This window comes from Carassius carassius, chromosome 15, assembly GCF_963082965.1.
Source record: "Carassius carassius chromosome 15, fCarCar2.1, whole genome shotgun sequence".
Classification (NCBI taxonomy): Eukaryota; Metazoa; Chordata; class Actinopteri; order Cypriniformes; family Cyprinidae; genus Carassius; species Carassius carassius.
This window is the reverse complement of record NC_081769.1, coordinates 20,989,949-21,008,845: the sequence shown is the minus strand read 5'-3', so window position 1 is coordinate 21,008,845 and position 18,897 is coordinate 20,989,949. Positions and strand designations below refer to the sequence as shown.

The window sequence follows — 18,897 nt, the reverse complement described above, 5'->3', positions numbered from 1 at the left end:
AGCACTACTCTACTGGTTATGTCATTAAAAAAGTAAAATAACTTCTTGCCTCACCTGATATCTGTATATTTGCGAACATACTTGTGATTTAATTAAAATTATGTAAAACAAGGCTGTATGTAATAATAAATATTGGATTTTAATAAATATTTCTTTTAAATATTTATTTTGGAAAGGTTGTCATTGCATTCTGGTATGTTTAGATCTAGTTGCAGAACTTAATGGCTGTCAGGTATGGCTGAAGTGCATACTCTCATCAGTCTTCATGGAGAACTGACATTCCTGTTGAAATCTTGAAAGATTATGTGCGGAGAATGGATTTTTTTCATTTAAGACTTTCACCTCCATGTTTGCAATGAGTTATCAATAAAATTGCATCTTGTATTTTCATCAAAAAGCATATGGTGACTCGTGATTGTATTTTTGAGAATGTGGTTTGCTGGCTGTCGGTCTGCAGTCATGCTGTGATGTACTATATCTTAAAATATTTTGTGAAATGAGTACAGAAGTCTGATGAAATGTGTACTGAATTTATTTTTCTATCTGTTACTAAGATTTAAGACTTCATAGACACTGATATGTATCAGAATCTAATAAACGTCTTTAATAATGAGCTGTCTGTGATCAATCAACAATAAATATTTAGGTGTATCTGACCTTAGCTCAAATATGCAATTATTTTAATTTTAAAACAGTAACTCTTTAAATCAATCAAAACTTGAAGTCACATACCCTGAAGTTCATAGAACGGTAAGTTAAACACGAGTGTAGCTCACTTTTCTTTCACCTTGTTCACCTTTTGTTTTAATAATAGGCTACCTATTCATTTATAATTTGGAACCTAATGAAATGTTACTTTGAAAATCTGTGGTCTATATTTACCTTAAAAAATAACTATCACTTGACTGGGATAACATAATGACATCTTAAAGTGTGGTTGAGTATCCAAATATTTTTGGGACAGACCTCAAAAAACCTAACTTTAGCTCTTCTGTGGTCAGATTACCAACCAACACAACAGTTAAATAAACAAAGTGTTAAAATTTAGTAACTTACATTTTAGACCCAAATTATTGCAGGTTATTTTGTCGGTTTTGCTCCACCAGCGAAAACGTTTCCGATCAACTGAAGTCTCCTAGTAACACGTGGACTGTTCCAGAATAAACATCGTTTTAATGACTCCCTCATAAATAACGGTCGCTTCTTGCCACCCACTGGCGTCACGATCACCACCAATCAGACAACAACTCGTCAAAAAACGCGCTAAAACACAAACAATCAGAATGATACAAACAGTTAAGTTTCAGCGCTTTGAACACTGAACACATTCGAGCACCTAAAGGCCGTGTTGCAGGGTACATTTTTTTACGAATTTGTGCAATTTGCTTGATGGTAATAAACATTTAAACTGTTATCCATTGTATTTTATGTTGTTGGGTATCACAAAACGGAATATAATACGAAAAAGTAAGTACTATCTTACAGCGGTCTCCTTTCCCCCATAATGCATTGCATCACGTCACGTTGGGGAGAGAATTTACCAAAGCCCGCCTTGAGAGCATTGAGAGTGACTAGAGAGAGACGAGTAGTAGACGAGAGTATTCAGATGGCGCAGATTATAGATAAATACATATATATATATATAGATAGATAGACTACATATATAGATAGATAGACAGACAGATAGATACATATCGACCAACAGCGACCCAAACGCACTCACTTCCCTACAGCACAAGCTTTTCAGCGCAGTTTCCATGGGACAGCACCCACACAAGCACCTGCCAAACACAGCGACACACACCGCTACGTTTGCAACAACATTTTCACCGGAGGAAGAGATAAACTCTTAGAAACGTCCATATAGCTAGCATGATGCCTTCTATTTCTAGATGACAAAAGGCAACGTTTACCAGTTCTACGACACTATGACAAAGGTTACCGGTACTTATCTGAACTAACATCATGATCACTGCCACTAGATATAAAGAAAACGTTGATTTTTCACTCGGTGCTACTCAATGACAGTAAAAAATAATAATAATAATAAATATATATATATATATATATATATATATATATATATAGATAGATAGATATATATATATATATATATATATATGTGTGTGTGTGTGTGTGTGTGTGTGTGTGTCGTTATTGTGCACTGCTGCTCGTAGACTAGCTCCAGTGCTCATTGCTGCGATGCTAAACGATAGCAACTGACCAGGACACTTCACCAACTCTCCACTCATTCTCCTCGGACCATGCATTTAATAAGCTTTGACGGACATCAGTTCTTGGCAATTCCTCATTTGCCCTCTCACGTCTGGCTGGTTCGAAATTACACAGCTGCAGGTCATCATACATGTTGGCTCTTGCCACCTCTTCCTCATCCCAGTCAGTTGCTATAACGTTAGTTCTGATGCTGCGTTCCAGGCAGGTTTTTGAGCTCGTAATCACTATTTCATACCACGACTAACGACTTTGTACCGTTCCAGGCAAGTAACGCCAAACTTTCTGAGTGCAAGGAATTGTAACTAGATTATTTTTTTTTTTTATTGCAACGGTACATTGACCTAAAATCGTTTTTTCAACGTGTGCCACTTGCATAAACTGCATCCGTAGGCATTATTATCCATAGGGGCTGTCATTGTTGTTTCGCGTGCTGTGTGACCTCGGAACTCGGAGTACATCGATCTAGTACGAGACACGAGTTCAGGGATGGGAAGTCACGAGTTTGATTGCCGTTCCTGTGCACTTTCACGGGTTTAAGGTTGGAAAAACACGGGTTACGGGTTGCCTGGAATGCGGCATCATACTAGACTGAGGCTACCTTTCCTCGACTTCTCCCCAACGTGACGTCATCACCGAGTTGCCTAAAAAAACCGTTAATACCAAAAACTTTAAAAATAGGTCTTTTAAGACTATTTTTGAGACATTTAAAAAATGATATACATATCTTGAGTGATTTATGTACCCATTAATCGAAAGTGGTGGTTAACCTGCAACATGGCCTTTAACTGTTGTATAATATATAGACATTGTTAAAAACGATGCCCAATAATTTGTCATCTATTGCAAACTATAATGGTTGACAATCAAACACAGAGTCCACAGCTTATTACTTGACGAGAGTTTCCCACGATTGTGCGACCTCTGTTTAGACTGGTCGGCCCTTTCATTCAAAAGGACCAGGTAAGTTTTTTTTTCTAACTGCTTGCTGTGCTAAACCTGACCATCCCCTGCTGGAAAAATTATTAAGGGATGGAGGTTATTTTAATGTCATACCAGAGAATGTCTAATATGGCGAGAAGTTTTACTCTCACTACACTTCCGGCTTCTGAACTGGTTGCAGTTCCACTGTGATTCCATATAAGGGCGCTCACAGGACGAGTGCAGAATCAATGGAGGTCAATGGCGGTATACCCCTCAAAATCCACTTTTACTCAGGATATAATTTTTTTGTCTAGTAATTTGAATGTTGTATTCGAAAGGAGATGCAAAGGAATTACAAATTGCTGGGTGTTAGATTTTTTAGAGTCACTTATTTATCATTGCACACCTGCAAATCATTTTTTTTCCTTTTTACATTTTTATTGATATTTAGCACTATTGAGCGTGGCATTTGTTTGTGTTTTTTTAAGGTGGCAATACTATACCATATGTATCCGGTATTTCTTAACACAAGAATAACACAAGTACTCAAATTAAATTTATTTCCCGTGTAAATTTCACAGTACATACATAACAATAGGCAGATAAAAGTGCCAGCAACCAAAAAAAAAAAAAGTTGCTGCGTTGAAAAGAAAAACTTGGGCGAAAAAGTCCGCCTTAACATTCTGATCCCGCTGATTCGGATGCCATCAAGCGGTATCTCTGGTCGTAATCAGTCCTTCACTGACCAATCAGCGTTCATTAGCAGAATGGTAGCATGTTATGGGCAACAACAACTCAACCTGTAAGAAATCGAAAGACTTGCAAAACCTACAATCAGATCTGAGATTTCTCAACGGCAATCGGGTGAAAGGGACAAATTTAGCCGTCTAGCCCCATAGACTCCCATTCATTTTGCACTCATGGAGATCGCCCCCAGTGGAACTCTGGTGGTACTGCAACCAAAATTCGGTACAATAGGACTTAATAGGGAGTGGGAAGGCTCTCCGTAGACGGGCTCTTGCCATACACTGCAAAAAGTGTCTTCAAAGTTCTTCAGCTCCATGGCTTCATGAAGAAACTTTAAGATAAATGGAACCTTTCCTTTTTTTACAGAAAATTTCTTTATAGTGAAAAAAAATGGTTCTTTGTATAATTAAAATATTCTACGCAATTACAATTTTTTTTTTTTCTTTTTTAAGAACTGTTCACTGAAAGGTTCTTTGGGGAATCATGCATCATGGCATTAATGTCACTGCCATCAGTTATAAGAAAAATTCTGGTTTAAAATAATTAGCTTGTTATCGAATTGTTTATAAATTAGTTTGTTGTTTTGCATTATATGACATTAATGAGCTCAGCCCCTGTCATGTTATAGATGAGTTTTAGTCCTTCCAGTCTTCCTTACCTTGAAGGGCAGGTTGACCCCAGCTCGGGTTAGCTCAGTCATTCTGAGTTATGCAGGGGCCCTCTGAAGAGCCTTGAAGAACGAACGAGAGCTGACCTCTCTGCAGGCTACAGGGAAGGTGACAAGTAGTTATTCTTCCTTATTCGATCCACACATCTCTCGTTCTGTTTATTTATTTATCTATTATGTTAGAAGGCCCTCTCCTGTCTCTTTTTATTGGGTCATCTGAATTAAGCACACATTTCAAATGTTTTATTGAGTCTGGTGTCAAAAAACTTGACAGGCCTGCATAAAAACTGTTATAGCAGCAAAAGCAGAACGAACCCCCTATAAATGTAAAGGTTTTTTACAGTAAAGCACATATGAATATACTTTTCATGTATTTTCTGGGCATTTCTGAGTAAACTGATCCATCATTTTACCAGGAAAACCAATGGATCTATCTCTGAATTGGATTGAATTAGAGAGTCATCTTTATTTGTCTGTCTTTGTTCTTATTCACTTTCACTTTCAATATAAATAAATGTATTGAGAGAAATGAATAGTACTTTATCACTCTTTATGACTGTTCCTGACATCCAGTTCCCTAAAATTCCAGAGATAGAGCAGAATGTTTGAAACAGAAAGTGAGAGGCAGAAAGAAAAAAAACCTCAGGAAAGTCCCTAGGTCTTGCCAGTGCTGGAACCTGCTGAATATCGGATTCTCTTTCTAAAGCATCCATGAGCTCTCCCCCACAGTTGCCGTGGAAACATAGCCCTGTACTCTGTAGTTAAATTTACTGCAGTATACACTTTCATGAAGCACAGTTACATTGATTTTTAAAGATGTTGTTTTTATCTCATTGATTTGAAACAACATTATCATTGAAAGAGTATTTCTACTTCATTGTTTATTTATAAATTTTATAAATTTCATTATGATTTTAACACATTATGTAGCACAATGTATTTTAGTTACAGTATCTCACTTGTCACAACCAAACAAACATTTCTGCATGATGGTAATACCGGAGAAGTGCTCCCTGGGGAGTGACTGTGTTGTATAGAGAAGAGGGAAGTGGAGAATAAGATTTTATTGTTTGTCTGCAGTATGGCTATCATTTAAACGCTTCTTGCTGAAATAATATAACACCCAACACTGGTTTGCTGGTCTTAAAGTTGGCAATAAAATGGAAATTGCATTACTCTCATTTGTATTTTCTTTCTTATTGTGAAATGAAGTGAAATGTCTTCTAAAACAAGAAAACATGAAGAGACAGATGTGATTGTGTCCATAAAGAATTTACTCCATTATATTCTAAATTCAAATTATTTGTATGAACTCGATAGTAACTGATATCTGATGGAGAGTCAATTTCATGAGGACCCAAACTGTCCCAAAACACCAACTTTAACAGGTCTCCCAAACAGTTTTGATGGTTTTAGAGTTTTTTTTTTTTTTACACTAACACCAGCTTAGCCAGGCAGGGAGATAATCTTAAACCAGCTAAAACCAACAAGTTTATGCTGGTTTAAACATTTTTATTTCAGCATGGCTATCAGATTAGATTTTATTGTTTCAGTCCACAGCATCTCTATCTTTTTGCCTGCTGTGTTTTGTATTCTTATCCCTCAGCCTCCGAGAGATACAGAAATTTGCTGACACCATTGTCCAAGACCCACTTGCCAAAGGGAGAGCAGGAGGGAAGGAGAGAGGGAGAGAGAGAGAGGGAGGGGGAGATTGAGGTTATGAGGCAGCACAGCAGTGAGGAAGGGAGGGGAGAGCGACAGAAAGTCTGATTGGGGTGGGCTCTCTCGTAATCAGAGAGAATACTGCAGCTCACGCACAGATTTCCCATGCTGTTAATGGACGTGGCTCTGTAACCCTTCTCTCTCTCTTTCTCACATGCACACTGACATAAATGCACACGCAGTGAACACGGATCTGTATCTCTGCACTGAGGAGGCAACATCCTTTACTCGTTTTCTCAGTCCTCCGTTTACTGGCTCCTATCTTTTAGGCAGTGCGTCAGAGGCTGTGCAACACAGATATGCCTGGTGAGACTGCACATCGGAGCGGCCCCGCGCAGGGCCTTCTGGACTCTGGAGACCCACAATCAGAGCTGCCAGGACCAGGTAAGCAAACACACACCTCAAAACATGCTATGTAAGATGCATAAGTAGAAGTAAACAAAGGATGCTTAGCTCAAAGCATGTGTCAAATATAATTATCTGCTAGGACAGTTAGCCAGAAATCAGGAACACATCCAGCCCTACCCAGAAACATCATATAGCAGAGTCCTAAAAGAGCATTGTGTGCATTAAGTGGTTGTAGTACAAACACCCACACAAACACACACTCCTCCTCTCTGCCTGCAATTACAACAGCATGACACAGCATCACTCTCAGGACCCCAAGTTACAGCATCAGTTGGAATCAAGGATGTTAAGGACAAGTGCATAGGTGTCCATAACATGCCTGCATGAAATGACATTGATCTAAGATGTAAAATGGCGTGAAATTTCCCATTAAGCATATAGGCTCATGTGTATGTGTGTGTTTGAACGAGCAGAAAGATTGCCCTAAAAAAAAGAGAACCCTCATGTGTGACAGTTTTTTCTGCACTATCTTTAGATGACTGAACTAATAAGAAAGGAGACCTGGGACCTAGTGCTCCGTAAATTTGTAGTCGTCTCAGTCAACTCTGCCTCTGAATCTGATATGTGTTGAATTGGGCATCACAAAACAAAATGGCATGATAGGACAATAATGTTTGTGTTTAGTGGTGATGGTATTGAATAGCATTGTGGAATATGATTGTATCTTTTGCAGGCCCACCTGGCGATGATGCAGTTTTATGTATAATTTCTATTGTCAGCATTAAAATATATCTCTGAAAAAAATAAGTGCATAAGCTAAAATACAATCAACACACATTTGTTACAAAAAAGGGCTCTCCATTTCAACTCTTTATTCCCATTTCATTGTTATTGAACTGTTGTTGTTGTAAAGGCACTGTGAAAGTACCAGAGATGTTCTTTAATTGAATAATGTGTTGGCACTGTAGAGCTAGATAAGCTGAGTGGATGTTGATCTGGTTTGCATGGCCTGCTTCTATTCAGTCCCTCTCAATTACATCACTCATAAACACACATACACACACACACACACACACACACACACACACACACACACACCAAGGAATCAGATAGGTCAGACATTAGATGATCAGACAGTTGGGGTTAATTTGTCTGTGCTGAAGGATGTTCTGCAAAGCATGTGTATTAACAAGGCCAGTTCCATACATAACCCACTGTGACTTTCTCAGAATAATATATTTGAAACATGAAAGTTTTCAGCTATGAAAGTATTATCAAAGCTTTATTTGTTGACAAGTTCCATATTGCAGTGGACACAAGAGACCTACCATTGGGGAATGTATTGGTAAAATAACAGGGATGTTTCATCATTTAGATTCTCTTGTCTCTAGGGACAAAGCATTGTTCAGTCAACCACTGCTTCAGAAAGTCTCATTAGCATTTGTTTTAAATCTAAACAATCTTTCTTCACCTCAATAAGTTTTGTCAATGAACAGAATTTGATGGTTGACATCTGTTGAAATCAGTGGAAAAGGAAAGATTTTGTTGAATGCCCCTCTTGCATCAGACTATCCTCTGGACTTGCTGTATTACGCAAGTATGTAAGCATACGGCATTTGAAATGGTATTCGGAATTGCGATGATGTCTACTCACTTTCATTATTCCAGTTCATGTTTAAGAGTAAAATCACATGTTTTAGATTTTGGATCCAAAGAGATGAACTCTAACACCACCTGGTCATCCTACCTGGCAAACAGCAGGGTTCTAAGAGCGAAGGGCAATCAAGAAAGAAGTCAGACACGCATACACAAACTAAGTCCATCTGCTGTTTTATTTGAGGAGGTGCCTTGAGCAGGTGTAACTTGGAGTAGGTCGAAGTGCGCAAAACTTGCACACACACGTACTAACAAAAAACACACTTCTGCCTTTCCCCTCTAGTGATTTTGCACTGCAAATTACGTTTTGAGGCAACAAAGCGCCCTCTCACTTGTGAACACACACACACAGTGATGGCTTTGTATACAGCTCCAAAACAGTGCTGCCTTGTGCAGAAAACAGAAGGCGTGACGTTATCTTTTTGAATCATGACTAAGCAGAACAATTAGCCTATAGTCACTCTCTCACACACGCACAAACACGCAAACAAATACTGTCAAGTATGCACACACACGCACAATTTAGCCCAAATGGTTTGGGATGATGATTGTGATGTGTACACAATGATACACACTATTATGGCACAATAAGATGGATATGCCCTCTAGTGACGTTTTTAGGACACAGAAGGAGAGACAAGTGGGAGTGAATAAGATTGTGATACAGAGAAGGACATTTAGAGAGAGTGATACATATGTTGAGAAGGCCAAGGAATACAATGGATAAAATGAGAAAGGAAAAACTCATAGAGGCAAAAATCAATTTAAAGTAGTGTATTTAAAGATAATAAATGTGTGTGTGTGTGTGTGTGTGTGTACAAGCAAGCCTACATTAATTCAGATTATTTAGAACTGCAACCTTGCCTTTTAGTGTTGCTGATGTTTTCAAGTGCTCAGGTTAATCTGCTTGCATGCCAAGTCTTTGATGTTGCAAGGACAAACTTAAAAAATCTTTATATCCCAGCAACACATCAGTGGTGTTTTAAAAAAAAAAAAAACTTATATGCACAGTGTTATGTGTGGAAAACATTGTTAAGCTGATGAAATGAAGATACAACATGTTAATGGTGATGTAGCATTATGAAACAAGAAGAGATTTTGATGATAATCCACATCGAGTCCATTGGAAGGTTATTGTGATCCTAGGAGAATTGGAGAGATTGATGTGAGAATGGGGAAATAATCTAATAACTCCATTTTGCCATAGACTAACCTGTCAGATAATGAGTGCAGTGGGTGAAGAGCTGACAGGAACTACTCTGTACACATTTAAATGCTCTGAATGTCACGTGAATGTCATGCATCTGTTGAGTGTAATGAGGTACATGGCTGGCACTGCCTGTATCATAACTGCTATGAGTGTTGACATTTCCATGCTTTTCAACAATGAAGTGTTAGGTTAGGTATTTTAAAATAAATAGTTTCCTTAATTCAGTTATCTGAGTACATGTACCCACACATACACTCCATCCTTTCATGTAAATACATTGTGTGTGCATGGTGTTAGAAATCCAGATTTCTGCTGACACTGCTGCTTATTTTGCTCTCTTTAAAATCCATGCTGTCACACAGTTTGCCGCAAAGGCAAAAAAGAGCCCTGTTTCTCAAAGACGTCCAATTACTCCCTGGGCATTAAAATGCTTCCCATGGGGCTGACCATTAAGGCCTCACCACACCCCCAACCAAAAACCCTCACTCCTTCTGAAGACAAGAACAATAGTTAAACTGTGATATCTTTAAGTTTGATCAGGACTTGTGGAAATCTCTGGAATACTTGTGAAAAGTTCATGTAGAAACACTTGTACAAAAAGGCTATGGTATCACAGCTTGCATAAGTATGTTTTGGCATGTAATATTATCCCACCCTATACAGTATAATACACTACTTTTGGATAGTGCTTCTAGTTGTCGTATCCTATGAAACTGAATTTCATTTATTTTGCTGGATTTATTGCATACAGTTCATTTTAAAACACTTAAAATGAATCTGCAGTTCAGATGACAATTTTCCAATGCTGTATTGAATATTTCATACAGTGACATTTAAGTTGCAATACTATTCATGTTTGGGGCAAGGCAGATGGATAAAAAGAGATCAGCTTTGAAGAGTCAGATTGAAGTTTAGTGTCATTTCAGAATTCTTTTTCAAAAAGGATTTTTATAATATACTATATTGTCAGGATGTTTCTGATCTCTGTAAAAAAAATTGCTAATACATTTTCGTGCAGAAATGTGTAACCTCAATAATAAATCATATATATATATATATATATATATATATATATATAATATATATATATATATATATATATGGGACAAAATGAAATCATTCTTTTTATTTTAATCTTTCAGATCTGTCTGGTCAAACATCCAGCTCTTCAGCTTCAACTCCAACAGACAGTGCCTCCAGTCCTTCTCCCAGCAGCCCTCCAAAACCCTCCCCACTATGTACTCTTTTTGGACCCCGCCTGGTAATGGCCAAACCAACCACTTATCCTCGCCCACAGCCTGAGGGTGCAAGTTTTGAATTAGAAGGGCATTCTGGAAATATCGGCCGACCAACAGGGCGGTTTGGTAGAGCCTGCAGACGAGGTCCTATGAAAATGGAACGGATCAAAGTCCTAACTGGATCAGAAATCGAAAGTGACTTTCAAGAGCCAGAGACCATGGACTCAAGGGTGGTAATGGGCCAAGAGGCATTGCTGAGAAACATGGAGACACAAAGTGGAGTGCTGCTAGGAAAGCAGATAGGACACCAGCCCTCAGAGCCTTCCATGAAATGTCATATTGGGGTAGATGAAAACACAAAACTAGACACTGGTCAGGAGAGTTCTACTGTAGATCAGGTTAAGAGTTTGACTTCAGTTCCAGAACAAGAGAAATGCATGGGTCAGATACCTGAATATCAAGTCCTAGAGTCCAAAGTGAGAGATGCTGAATTGACAGACAGCAGTACTCTTTTCCCAGACAATGAGGGAGAGCCAGTGTCTATATCTCAGGGTGAAGTGCCTTCCTTATCATTTTCAGAACCTCCCTATGTTGTTGACCCACAGCGCATTGGTGTCCTTCCGGGACTGGATCCTGATCGCTACTATACAGCCCCTTCCACCCCCATTAAGATGGCTTACTGTTCACATCTCAAACAACAATGGCGCCCAGGGAGCCCGAGCCAAAGTCAAGGTTCCCCAACTGATGAGTCTGATCTGTGCTCCCCTCCTACCTCTCCCTCTGGTTCCTACATGACTGCTGAGGGAGGCAGCTGGACTTCATACACCTCCAGCACCTCCCACTCATGCTCTCCAAACTTAACAGCTGAGGCAGAGTTGCAAGAAGCTCCTGCTTGCTATGTGGGTTCCCTCTCAGAGATTGGCGACGAGGTTGGAGATGATCGAACTGGTAATGAGAGGGATGCTTGTCTGGGTAAACCTGATTTGCCAGAGTTGCTGGAAGATGTGCCCTGTGAAGTGGATATACTAACAAGGGACACCTGTATTCCTCATTGGGTGACAGAACATGATTCCACACAAGACAGCAACAGCAGCAGGAGAAGAACGGACTGCCAGGAGGACACAAAGGTATCTGAGGGCTCTCTGAGGCCAAGCGATTTCCAGAGAGCCCTTGATGCAACTGAAGCTTTTAGTGATTCACAACAAAGTATTGAAATTGATTTCAATGCCTGTTTCTTAGAGCCATCTGTGAGCCTGGATCACTCCCTAACACCAGACAATAATGCAACTGGAGCACTGGATACAAAGAGCAAAACCCCTGTCTCCCACTCTCCAGAGACTGTAGACATAAAAAGTAATAGTTTATATCTCGAGATAGGTTCCTCTGCTCCTCTGTGCCATGGCTATTCTAGAGAGGATGAGCTTGAGAGTGATGCGATGATTCCTGCTTCTATGTTGCCATTCCATGGAAGCCTGATATTCCAGGCAGATTCCATGGATATAACCCTGTTCCCCACTGATAATGAGCAGGGGGATGACGTGGATGCATATGCTGCTGGAGAGGAGGAAGCTGATGTAGATGAGTATGATGATGAGGATGATGAGGATGAGTGTGATGATGAAGATGTGGATAATGACAAGGCAAAGCAACAAGAGGCAGCTTCGAGGGTTGGAAAGGAAGTGGAAGACCCAAATGAAGATAACACCTCTACATCTTTCCTAAATTCCCTTTCAGAGAACTCAATAAACGAGGGTGTAGATGAGTCCTTTGCTTATCAGGATGACACTGAAGATTCAAGTGATTCCAAGTCTTATAACGGGGATGAAAATGACCATCTGTACTGCACAGAGAAGCATGCTGAACTCTCCCAACAGTTCCCTGGGCCAGATGAACCTGTGCAGTCAGTAAGCCATGCTAAGCCCAAATCTTTTGGCAGTGAGAGTGAAATAGTGATATCCTCAAGATCATCTGAGCTTCCACATGTAGAACTGCAAGGGAATCTGGCAGACTGCAATGTTCATGGGGAAAGTGTAATCGCACAACAAATTTCAGAAACAAATTTGCTGAAGGGTGAGCTTTCAAAAGAATCAACTACAGAGATCAAAACAACTGATGAGGAAGGCAAACAGTGTACAGATCCCTCTACAGTCAGGGTAACCTCAGAAAAAGGACAGCAAATTTCCACAGGTGATCCAACATTATCTGTTAATCAAGACAAAGTAGGACAAAATAATAGTCCCGTTGAATCCTGTGTAGCAGGTGCTACAGCTTCTGACATTTGCTTCGAGACTAATGTAGATGATAGCCAGGAATTAGATCAGAAAAATGCAAATAGTATGGAGTTGGACACATTATTGCAGTTAGCAGAAACTGCAACCAATGACCTAAATAAAGGAGTCCCCCAACTAACATACCTGGATGACTGCAGCCCCACAAACATTCCAGTTTGTGCCTATCCTGAACTGTGTGAGGTGCCAGATAACTTAACATCAACAGATGTTTTACCATTTGAACGTTCCATGAATCAAGATAATCTGACAGAGAATCAACCTGGCAATGATGATGTAAACCATAGCTCTCAAAATATGTCCTGCTCCACATACAGCAGACTTGTCATTTCACCAAAGAAAGAGAACTCTGAGAGCAGTATGACAGAAAGGGGACTTTACGCTGACAGCTGGACACCAAGGGATCCCCTGTCTTTAGGTGAATGCTGTGACTTTGAGGCTGAAAATCTGCTCATGTGTGAGATAGCTAGATCAGTGCACAGTAAAGGTTTGCCAGTCGCTCATAACATTGCCACTGGAGAAGACAACATGGGTGATGATGAGGACAACAACCGATATTGTGACCTCCAAGAGAAAATGGCAGACATTGATGTTGGTGTGGTTGAGTCAAACATTGTCAGCTGGAGATCAATTGAAGATCTTTCAGAGGCAGGAGGGGGTGAGGATGATGCAAATAACCTTCAAAATCCAGAGAGCAATCCAATTATACATTGCAGTTCTGATAAGTGTCTGGTGCAATCGTGGAATGATCCAGAAAAAACATTCACGCCCTTAATCGTGAGTGATCCATCAGACCTAACATTGAATATGCTTTCAGATGATGGGAAAGATGGGAAAGATCAAACTACAAATAGAGACTTCAACATTCCAGAGGATTTATCTTCAGACACATTAAGGAAAGAAAGTGATGAAATAACTTCTGAACACTCTGAGGAGCTGGAATCTTGTCAAGAACCTGATAATGTTATGTTAATAGCAACCATCTCCCCAGAACAAACTGATCAGAGTGAATCTTCTACAAAAACAGTAATTTCTAACCAATCAGATAATCTTAGTCCAGTTTTAAATCAGGGTAATTCAAATTCTCAACAGATTACCTTAACAAACACTGACTCTGGCTCGGAAAACAAGCTCACATTCAACTTGCAAGGAGGATCGTTTGGCACCTTCACATTCAGAAAGAAACCAACTGATTTAAAGATTGTTGACTCCTCAAAATTAACAATTATCCAACAGATTTCTGTCTCACATAAAGAGACAAATCCCTATGATGGTTCTTCAAATGAGGTTGTGGGGGAGAAAGTAATTCAGCTGAGAGAACACATCAAAAATGAAACCGTAACCGATGAAGCTAAAACCACTGATACACAACTTCAGGAACAAGCGACTACAACTGACGTTCAGGATCAGGAGATAGATCAATCAGACTCCCATGAGAAGGGAAACGAGGGACTGAAAACTTGTCAAAATAGAGAAGAACAAGATTTTACAAAGAATGTTTCGTTTCTGGAGCAGAACAAAACTCTTGATGATGATGGTTCACATAAATCAGGTCTTTCTCAAGCTGACAGTGATGAGGCAACACCAAAAACAGCACAGATTGCTAATTCAAGTCATGCCAGAAAACCAAAGGTAATTGATGCCCTTAAAACCAACATTGCAGATTTAGCCTCAATGGACAATGAAAAAATCCAGTGCCAAGGAAAGGAAATGGAGACTACAGGTAATCAAGCGCCAAGTTTTGATAGATTTTCAGTGAGAGAGGAATTTGGTGAAACTCATCAGAAAGAGGATGACTCTATAACGGAGAACTGTGAACTTGATCAAACACCAGAACAATCCATTTTTAACTCCCCTGACCCTAACTATATTGATCCAAAAGAGTCTGTTCATACAGAGCCAGTGGTTGTATCTCAGACAACAGACCTTACGAGGCCAGATAGGCAGAAAGAACTTCCAGACAGTTCTTTGAGCAGAGTAAGTTTGACAGAAAGCACAAGAGACATCAATGACAATCACCTAGGGGGCAGTTCATCGTGTATAGAACAAGACAGGGTTTCTCCAAAATGTTCATCCACCATTGTCCAGGAGGAAGATCTCTCTACCCCCGTTCAGGAGTCACAGCCCATTCATGACATCTCCCAAACATCTGCTGCCTTCTCACATACAGCTCCAGACAGCAAACCCAACCAACCTGACTATCAAAGTCTCTGTCGGACTCCTGGAATAACCAGTTTGAAATCAGCAGCATGGGAAACAGTGGAACAAACACAAACTTTGGTTCCTATTCAAGACATGTGCGATCATGAAAGTGAGAGAACAGCCATGACAACAAAATCATGCAGACATGAGAATCCTCCAGGTAAACTTTAGATTGTTTCCTTAGTTTTTGAGTTAGTTTCATCCTAGGAATCATTAGTATTTAACTGTAGACATGTCATGTGTTTTTTTTCTTGAATAGAATGGAAGGGTCACCGAACAGAACAGTCCCAGTCAACAACATCCACTGGACAATCAGACAGTAACCATGCCCAAAGAACACGGAAAAAGTCAGATGAAAGAGAGATGCTACCCTGCTTAAGTCCAAGACCAGACTCCCTCATAAAAACACAGCAAGCTGAGCGACAGAGCATAGAGCGAGGCGTGTGCCCAATCAGCTACAGATCAAAAGGCAGAGAGGACTTGGATCTCCCATTCAAAAACAATAGTATGTTCATCATCTGTTTTAGCCATAAGGCATCAGCATCTTTCCAAGTACCTTCTCTAGCAAAGCAATTTTAGTGTTTATTTGTTTTTCTTTCCTTTAGTAGGTTCAGGTAATGAAACCGACAGTGATGGCTCAGTACCTGAGCTAGAGGAACCCAGTGGGACATTGCTGAGACCCTCAAATCCACAGGTGGGCTGTATATTCATGAGTGATCTTGAGTGAATTGAATAAAACTCAAAATTGTCAAACTATCACAATTGCATTTCTTACAAATAACTACAAGTTGGCATAGCAGTAGTGCATGTTAAAATACTAATGCTACTCTGTAGTAACCTTTGCGGTGTAAACTATGAGTAAAGCAACATGCACAATACATAACACTAAATGCTTTTTCTTATCTTGATTTAAAACACACACATACACTTAAGGAGAACTGGACAGCTATAAATGTTAAAATTAAGTAAACCGGACAAGCAGCAATTAATTGAGTGCAGCAGAGCATATGTTGGAAGCATCAACAAAGATATACTTGCATGCATCATTGCTAAAAAAATCTATATATTTTTTAACTTTTAAGTCTAGTTGGATCTACTGAATGAACAATGTTTGGTCCTACAATGCTCTCTTTTTCCTTCATATCTTCTTTTTTCATAGCTCTCACACTCTCCTGCTGATGAGTCAATGAGCAGAGCCAAACAGAGTCGAAGTGAGAAAAAAGCAAGAAAGGTAGGAATGCAAATGCAGTTTCATGCAGTTTTAAGACTCACTGTATTGTGCAAAATGTCCCTGACCTACTCTCTCTTCCTCCATGTGGCTGTTATCATTACAAGGCGATGTCAAAGCTCGGGCTGAAACAGATCCACGGAGTGACACGCATCACCATTCGGAAGTCCAAGAATATTCTCTTTGTTATTACACGTCCAGATGTGTTCAAAAGTCCTGCCTCGGATATTTACATAGTCTTTGGAGAGGCCAAAGTTAGTATTTTCACATAATTTTGTTTATTGCATATGCAAAGATACCTTACAAAATCTGGCTACAGTGGCACAGATTTCCAATTGCAAGATGGATATTTAAATATTTATATCTGTTCATTGATCTTCATCTGTGCTTTCTGTCCGTCTCTTCTTCTCAGATTGAAGACCTGTCACAACAAGTACACAAGGCAGCAGCAGAGAAATTTAAGGTTCCTCTTGACCCCTCACCTCTGGCATCAGACATCACACCAAGCCTGACAATAAAAGAAGAGAGCGAGGAAGAAGAGGAGGTATAAATCTTTCATTTCCTCCATTTAAAGGATAGTTCACCCAAAAAAAAAAAGTACATTCTGTCATATATTTTACTCAGCTTCATCTCATTCCAAACCTTTGTCTTTCTTGGTTCTGTGATGAAATAATGTCAGTAAATAATGACACCATTTGTGGATGGCCATTTCTTTTTAGAAATATGCTTGAATGAATAAAGCAGTTAAATTAAGATGAACCATATTCTCTTTGTCTGTTTGTAAGCTGGATGAGGGTGGGCTGGAGCAGAGAGATATCGAATTGGTGATGGCACAGGCCAATGTGTCTCGAGCTAAAGCAGTCCGTGCACTGCGCCACAACAAGAATGACATTGTCAATGCCATTATGGTGAGTGATTCAGCATTTGTACATTGTCTAATGCCTAATTTTACTCTAGATTCCCTCTAATCTAGCCTCACATAGATGTTTTATTGTTCCTTAATTAAGTAAACAAACTAACCCAAACCATATTTTTGGCATTGTTAACTGTGAAAATAATGTACTGTATTATTATTAAAGGGGTCATCGGATGCGACTTGCACTTTTACAATCTGTTTGAACTGAAATTTGTGTTGTCAGTAAATGTACACAACCACCCTAAAATTATAAAGATCCACAGTGTGTTTATCATTAAATAATTTCCACTTTCTCAAATCGAGCTAATCTCAGATGGTTTGAGATCTCCCATGATAGTTTAATTGACAGTTCCGTTTAAGCACAGACTGGACTGGTGTTTTACCTTAGACCCACCCTGAGCTGTCATCAGTATTCCAAAGTTTACTGCCAACATCTGAGCCGCTGAAGACGCTGTGGATTACATTAGTTTCTGAAGGGAATGCGCCCCCCGATCTACCTAAATGCGTCTATGTTTGCACAAATCATTCATGATCCAGCTTCACCTCCAGTGAGTGAGTGTAAAGTTTTTTTTAATGAATCTTTGCAAATAACAACAATAATGTGCTAGTTAGCGATTTTTGCCGCTAAAACTTACCTTCTCTCAGAGAGCGGCAGAGTGAGCAGAGCTAATTAGCATTTAAAGTGGAATGCAAAAAACAGGGTAAAAACAGTGTTTTACACTACCATTGAGAAATGTTAACCAAACTATGTTACAGACTTTTTATTAAGACCTTAAAGAATCATATCAGCTTGTTGAAAATTGGCATCCAATGACCCCTTTAAGTGAATGCTATTAAAACAAGTTTTGTTTTGTTTTTGAGGTGTTACCGTTGGTGAGGCCATTTTCAGTCATTTAGTTCCTGTAAACAGTGATGGCTCACAAATATAAGCAAACCCTTTGATTGCTGTTTATATTTCATCTTTTATGTCTATTCTCAGGAGCTGACCATGTAAAAGAGGAAAAGACTTCTTCCCCGCCCCCTTGCGTGTTTTCTTCCCTAAGTAATGCTGCTATATTGCGCTGCCCAAACTCCTGCTGAAATAAATCAATTACAACGAGTTGTTCATTTCCCAACACTATTTATGAATCATATAAAGGCACCTTACAAACAAAAATGTATCGTTATACATTTTAAACAAATTTTAATATTGCCTTAATGGCTCAAATGGTAAATCAGAGGATTGTAGAAATAAATGCTTATGTCCTCAAAGCTGATGGCTTGAATCTGACCTGAAGTTTTTTTTTTACTTTTCCCTGGGGTATATGTATATTTATCTTGCAAGCATAAATAGTGCACATGACACTAAAATTCCACTTAAATCAAAGATAATATTTTCTCAATTTTGAATGCAATCATGACATCTGATAGAATATTTGAACACTGTCAATTTTAATCCATATCAATATACTGTACACAAAGAGGACCAAAGTAATAATAGTGAATGATCAGTCTATGATACAAAAGGGATGAACATTAC

The 18,897-nt window shown here is 39.2% G+C and overlaps 1 protein-coding gene across 1 annotated transcript; it reads left to right on the top strand.

Moving 5' to 3' along the window:
• The first annotated feature begins 3,175 nt into the window (after positions 1-3,175).
• On the top strand, positions 3,176-18,634 carry LOC132158510 (serine-rich adhesin for platelets-like). Its single transcript, XM_059567940.1, has 10 exons — positions 3,176-3,195; positions 6,562-6,676; positions 10,649-15,394; positions 15,494-15,739; positions 15,840-15,928; positions 16,394-16,465; positions 16,570-16,716; positions 16,875-17,006; positions 17,248-17,370; positions 18,358-18,634. The coding sequence occupies exons 2-10, from the start codon at positions 6,592-6,594 to the stop codon at positions 18,370-18,372; spliced, it is 5,655 nt and encodes a 1,884-aa protein (XP_059423923.1). The 5' UTR covers positions 3,176-3,195; positions 6,562-6,591; the 3' UTR covers positions 18,373-18,634.
• The last annotated feature ends 263 nt before the right edge of the window (positions 18,635-18,897 follow it).